The 5,735-nt window shown below is 47.6% G+C and overlaps 1 protein-coding gene across 1 annotated transcript in view; it reads right to left on the reverse strand.

Moving 5' to 3' along the window:
• Positions 1-2,227: 2,227 nt before the first annotated feature.
• The window catches only part of tfr2 (transferrin receptor 2), a 10,652-nt gene continuing 7,144 nt past the window's right edge, over positions 2,228-5,735 (reverse strand). Inside the window, 6 exon segments of the mRNA XM_020588523.1 lie at positions 2,228-2,524; positions 2,593-2,794; positions 3,074-3,258; positions 3,396-3,480; positions 3,661-3,781; positions 5,479-5,542. Coding sequence (XP_020444179.1) covers positions 2,270-2,524; positions 2,593-2,794; positions 3,074-3,258; positions 3,396-3,480; positions 3,661-3,781; positions 5,479-5,542 — 912 coding nt within the window. The 3' untranslated portion in view covers positions 2,228-2,269.

Consider the following 5,735-nt stretch of genomic DNA (forward strand, 5'->3'; position numbering starts at 1 on the left):
ACAATGCCTGAAGCTCCAAGGTTTGGGCGACAGGAGCTGCAGTCCCTGTCTGTCTGGACTACAATGCCCTAATCCCTCCTTTACTTGCACTACAATGCTCACCCCCACCTGACTACAACACCCAGGATCTATGGCTGCTTAGACTACACCCACCCTGATCTGGACAACACCCTAAACCCTCTCTGTCTGGACTACAACATCCACAATCATTTTCTTCTTAGCCTTAGACCTCACACATCTGGACTACGACACCCACAGTCTCGTTCTGTCTGGACTACATTCACCCAAATCCTCTTCACCTGGACTGTGACACCCTCAGTCCCTCTGTGTTTGAACTACGATCCCCAAACTCCCTCATCTGGACTACAACACCCTTCTTCTAGACTACAACACCATCAGTCCTCTTTTGAGGCAGCAGATAGTTCGGACAGTTTTTACCAATTGCTGTCTCTGGTTGCCTAGCAACAACAAGGAGGCAAAACTGAAAACTATTTCATTTTTAAGCAGAAGGCTTTGAACTACATTACCCACAGTTCCCTGCTGTGGTGAAGGATTATACCACCTACGACAGCACAGAAGGACTACGTTACCCACAATTCCCAGCTAAAGTTCTTTGAGGCACAGCTGTGGGTCTGTGCTACCAGTACCCATGATCCCCTGCTCCTGTTCTATGGACTCCTTTACCCACACTGCTTTGGGAGCTCACACACATTTCCTGGAGGAGGGGCATGTTGTGTGGCAACATCAATGACAGAAAGTCGTGTGAACCATGGCAACTGGGACCAACGGTGGATCCAACATGGCCACTGGTCTCTGATGGTTCCAGTGGGATTTCAGACTGAGTATTAGGGTCATGTGATTAATTATAGTACTAATAAAAATGATCCTAATGAGCGATAAAGATTATTGATCACACACACGGTAGTATTTTCTGTATGAGCACTGTCACAAACCGTCTGGACACTGCAGTACATGTGAGTACTGATGACTCTGACACACACTCCAGTACCGAGGACACTAGTGGTTTCATGACCTGTTGTATAATGATACCAACTAGTTATAAATTAAATTCAGCTGTTGAAATATTGAAATAAATTCCTTATAAAAGCAGAACCTGACCTCTGTCTGATTCATGTATTGATACAAACTGATCATCTTAAATATTAATAAAATGACTTGGATGTTAATAGTTAATAACAAGGTGTTGAACGCCGACACCTCGTTCAGACGGAATTAAACCAATAAATCACCTTAAATGCTGATTAAACCTCAACACCCACAGTCTGGCCTAAGAAGTGCCAGACCGACATGTTGAGGTAGTTTATGTAACCGTGTCTTCTGGCCTTTCTGCTGTTCCCCCTCCGGCCTCCAGACTCTCCTTCTGTTTCCTGTCACCTGACACACCTGTCCCTCACTGTGCAGCTCCGCACAGATGGTCAGTAACACAGCGAGCTCCTGTCTCTCTGTGAGTTGAGTCCTCCTGACATTTAAATCCTGTCCCTGCATTTTAAAGTCAATCTGAGTTTGTTCATCCCTCTGCTGAATTTAATCGGCTCAGTGTTAAAGTCTAAAATATTTCTGCTAGCCTGATGCTAACGCCAGCACACAGGCCTGTTTGGGAACAGGTATGAGGACAAAGACCCTGCAGAAGTTCATCACAGGTCTGTTGTAACGTCAACTACAGCTACATCCTGCTCTTGTCTTATGTCTACACCTGCTCTGTGTCTGTGTGCTGCTGCTCCATGAACAGGACTCTGAATGAACTCGTCATCATGAATGACTTTCCATCACGTGCGCTATTTTATTTTTAGGATAATTTAGCAGCTTGTAGTGAGTTTCACCCTTTGAGACAGTTTGACATTCACACATGTTTACCAAGTTGGTTTAATTTGCTTCTGCTCCTTTTCTCAGTGAATCAAACAGACAAGATGGTTACATTCAACTGTTTGGTGTCTGGTCCACAGAAGAGTGGCCGGGTCCGACAGCTCGGAGGGAGATGGAGGTCAGTGGGAACACCTGAGGTCAGCAGCTGAGCCACAGCTGTCCTCCAGGTTTTGGAGCCTTGTGGTCCCCTGTGTGTCCTTCAGTGTGCATGTGTGTGTGTGAAGTGTTCTTCAGCATGTATGCGTGTGTGTTTTGTGTCCTTCAGCGTGTACACATGTGTGTGTTGTGTGTCCTTCAGTGTGCATGTGTGTGTGTTGCGTGCCCTTCGGTGTGTATAGGTGTGTGTTGTGTGTCCTTCAGCATGTATACGTGTGTTATGTGTCCTTCAGCGTGTATAGGTGTGTGTGTTGTGGATGCTCCACACGTCTCCGTTCAGGGCGTTAGCAGCTCCCTGTAGTGTCCAGGTGAACAGGGCCAGCTGTCGTCTGAACCGCGTCTCGTCGAAGCGTTCAGGGTCAGAGGTCAGCAGGGCCAGGTGCTCAGTGAGTGCGCTCAGAGTGTGGTCACCACGGCCGTGGATCACGTGACGAAATGGTGTCTCCACCACTGACACGTACTGCGACAGGAAGTAGTACTCCACCTTGAGGACAGAAGATGATTTGCATTACTGTGTTGCATCAGACCTTGCTGTGTTTGCAGTGTCAGTACCTTCATGATGCGGAGGTTGTAGAAGCGGGCGGTGGTCGGGTCGTGCAGGTCGCTGTAGTCGATGGCTCTCTGCAGTGTCTCTGCAGCTCGACTGTAATCTCCTCTGGCACTGAAAACCCACTGAGGAGACAGGCCTCTGGTCTGGAGACGGAGCCAGAGACACAGATGGACGGGGAGACAAAGAGACAGAGACACACATCAGCTACACAGAAAGGTCTCTGATCCAGTCTTAGATGAAACTGGTTGAATCCCAGGACAATATAGCTCGAAACCTGTAGGAAACTTGGTTCTACTGGCTCCTGAGTTGTACAGCTAAGTCAAACTGTGAATCATGGGCCATGTTATTAGGTTCCCAGAATCTGTGGTGGACCCTGGACAGGACCCAGGACAGGACCCTGGCTGCAGTCGACACCTGTACAGTGACACCTCAGTGATACAGGTGCGTTACCTGCAGCTCAGCAGTGTTCGTTGAGCTGAGCACTGAACTGCAGCACTGTCTGGGCATAGGAAGTGATGCGGCAGGATGTGGTCGTGAGCCAATCGCAGCACCATCTCCCCCACCAGCTCCCCTAAGCTCCGCCCTGTGACCCCCAGACGACCCCCCAGCACTTCTTGTAGGCGGGAGGCGCTGTCCAGTGGTGTGTTGACGAACAGGTACGCTCGCTCCTGAACACACACACAGAGACCTGATGACAACCTGTGTCTGACAAACATCACATTATAAACTCCACCATGTCATGAGCACACAGTGGAGGACACGCAGTGATAACAGACATTGCTCCACAGTACAATGGAAAGTTTACCTCGGAGAATCTGAGCTCCATGGCTGGAACTCCTGCGAATGCTGTGAAACTGTACGCTCCACTGTTCAGGTACAACGGCTTCATGCTGAGGACAGGACAGGGACATGTCTCACTGACCTTTAGGTAAATCCTCTTCCTTTCTTTGTCCCCCACGAGGAGATGAATGTCATTGTATCCATCTCCTCATGGGGGACGAGGGTGAACACCAACACCACTTTACAGCCTTTCATAGCTTGTTATTAAATGGTGATGTGTGTTTTCTCACATCCTCCAGCTGCCTCCTTCTCTCTCAGCCTGGCTGTAGATGGTCTGACCTGCATGTTTAGGATGCTCCACCTGCAACACACAGAGGCAGGAACCTGAGTTCATGGAGTTTAAATAGAATCCTGAAGGTTAATACAGAAACAATGCTCAAGTCTGAGGTAAGTCAGAGGAAGAATTTTGTACTGGTTGGCAGGTGTTATACAGTATGTTTAAACTTACTGGTTCCTTTGAGGACATGCAGCTGCATATTTGACCAGATGGAGACGTGTGCATTAGAGTAATTAATCTAGAATGTTATAAAGGCATGTACAAAGACTTTGGAGTCTGGATCAGATAAAATGCAGCACTGTCAGTAGTAAACAGTTAAAAGTGCCAAAGACTGGGAGAGTGTTCCTATGGAAGCTCAGTGTAGGAGTTCAATCATGTTTACCCATTATTTGGCCCCAGAGGGGGGTATCAGGCCAGGCCGTCATAAATCTTCAGAGCCCCTCAGTAAGCAGCACCATTTTCCAGATGTAAATGGCCCTTAACACAAAACATCCCTGAACCCTGTCCTCACCCAAACAAAGAGCAGATACGGTATGTGGCCCGACACACAGCATCTGCATTTGCTCAGGTTGAGCAGTGGCTGGTCCATCTGGTCTGTAGTGGCGGTCGCCTCTGAGAGCCGGGTCTACTCAGCTGTCCAGCCACTGACACTGATCTACCATGACTGTCTAACAAAGGAAGATTCCAGTGAGTCTGTAGATGTATTATCACCAACACCAACAGCAGGTGGTGTGGGTGTAGGAGTGAGGGCAGGTCTACAGGGTCATCAGGTGGGTGCCCTCTCACTAACTGGTGTTTTGAGTTGGGGCCACAACACTGGGGGGCCGACACTGTTACATAAGTATAAAAAGGCAGATTCTGTCACATACTTGATGTGTGTCTAAAATGTCAGAAATGGATCCAAAACTATTCCCAAACTCTGGACTGATTTATGGAAAAACCTATGAAACTTGTGTTAAGGTTGGCTGGATGAACAAGCCAGAAAAAAGATTTGTGTCGTCAGCATAACTGTGATTATTTCTAGTCAGTCCTGAAGATGCGACCAAGCAGCAGCAGGTAAACAATGAACCACAGTGGGCCGAGTACCGGTCCCTGTGGAACAGCATGGTTTTAATAAAACTGTTTGCTGTGAGTCAGATTTGAGGGAAACAAGTGACGAGCAAACAAAATGTCAAACATTTGTCCCATTTTGTTAAACAAAAGACATTTGTAGTGGTAAAAGCAAACTGAATATAGTCAGAATAGGATCAGAATATAGTTAATAGTTATTAGCATAGTTGATAGGCAAATGTTAGTAAAGTATAATATGTAGTATGGTCTGCTCTTTTGTAAGGGTCTCTGCAAGAACATTGGGCATCAGACTTCCTGTTTTTCAGTACAGGCTGCAGGGGGTTCCCAAAATAGAGAAGTGTAACTTGGGTGGGGGCCCGTTGAACGTCAAGATCTGGACAATTGCAGGAAGTTGGGAAATAGCCATATAGTTAGCTGCAGAACTGATCAGGCAGAGAGTGTGGGTGTGTGTGAGGACCTGAGGAGAAGACTAAGCTGACTGACTCGATCCTCTGCAGAGGCCCAAACCAAAGGTAATCCTGTGTCTCGCCCTCCAAACCATTATCATAAAATATTGTTCAATAAATGATGATTGGCACTGCAGACCCCCACACACACACACACACACACACACACACACACACACACACACATATCTCTCTCAGACCCTGATTGGCTGGCAGATTAAAGACGTCTCCTGATTGGATGAGAGCTCTGTTACCCATGACAGCCTGGTCCAGACTGAAGTAGGCTACAGCCTTCAGGTGAAGCATGGACAGGTATCCCTGGAGCACAGAGGTCAGTGAAGACAGGGCATGAGAATTATAATATGATGCAATACTTTGTCAAGTTTTTCTGTGGCGTGTAACGCGTTCCTATTCTCTGATTGGACGAACCTCCAGCCACTCAGTGGCTCCAACGTTCCCAAACTCTCCAGCATCCCAGCTGACGAACAGCAAACTTCGTCTGGGACTCAAC

The sequence above is a fragment of the Monopterus albus genome, unplaced genomic scaffold, assembly GCF_001952655.1.
Source record: "Monopterus albus unplaced genomic scaffold, M_albus_1.0 scaffold548.1, whole genome shotgun sequence".
NCBI lineage: Eukaryota > Metazoa > Chordata > Actinopteri > Synbranchiformes > Synbranchidae > Monopterus > Monopterus albus.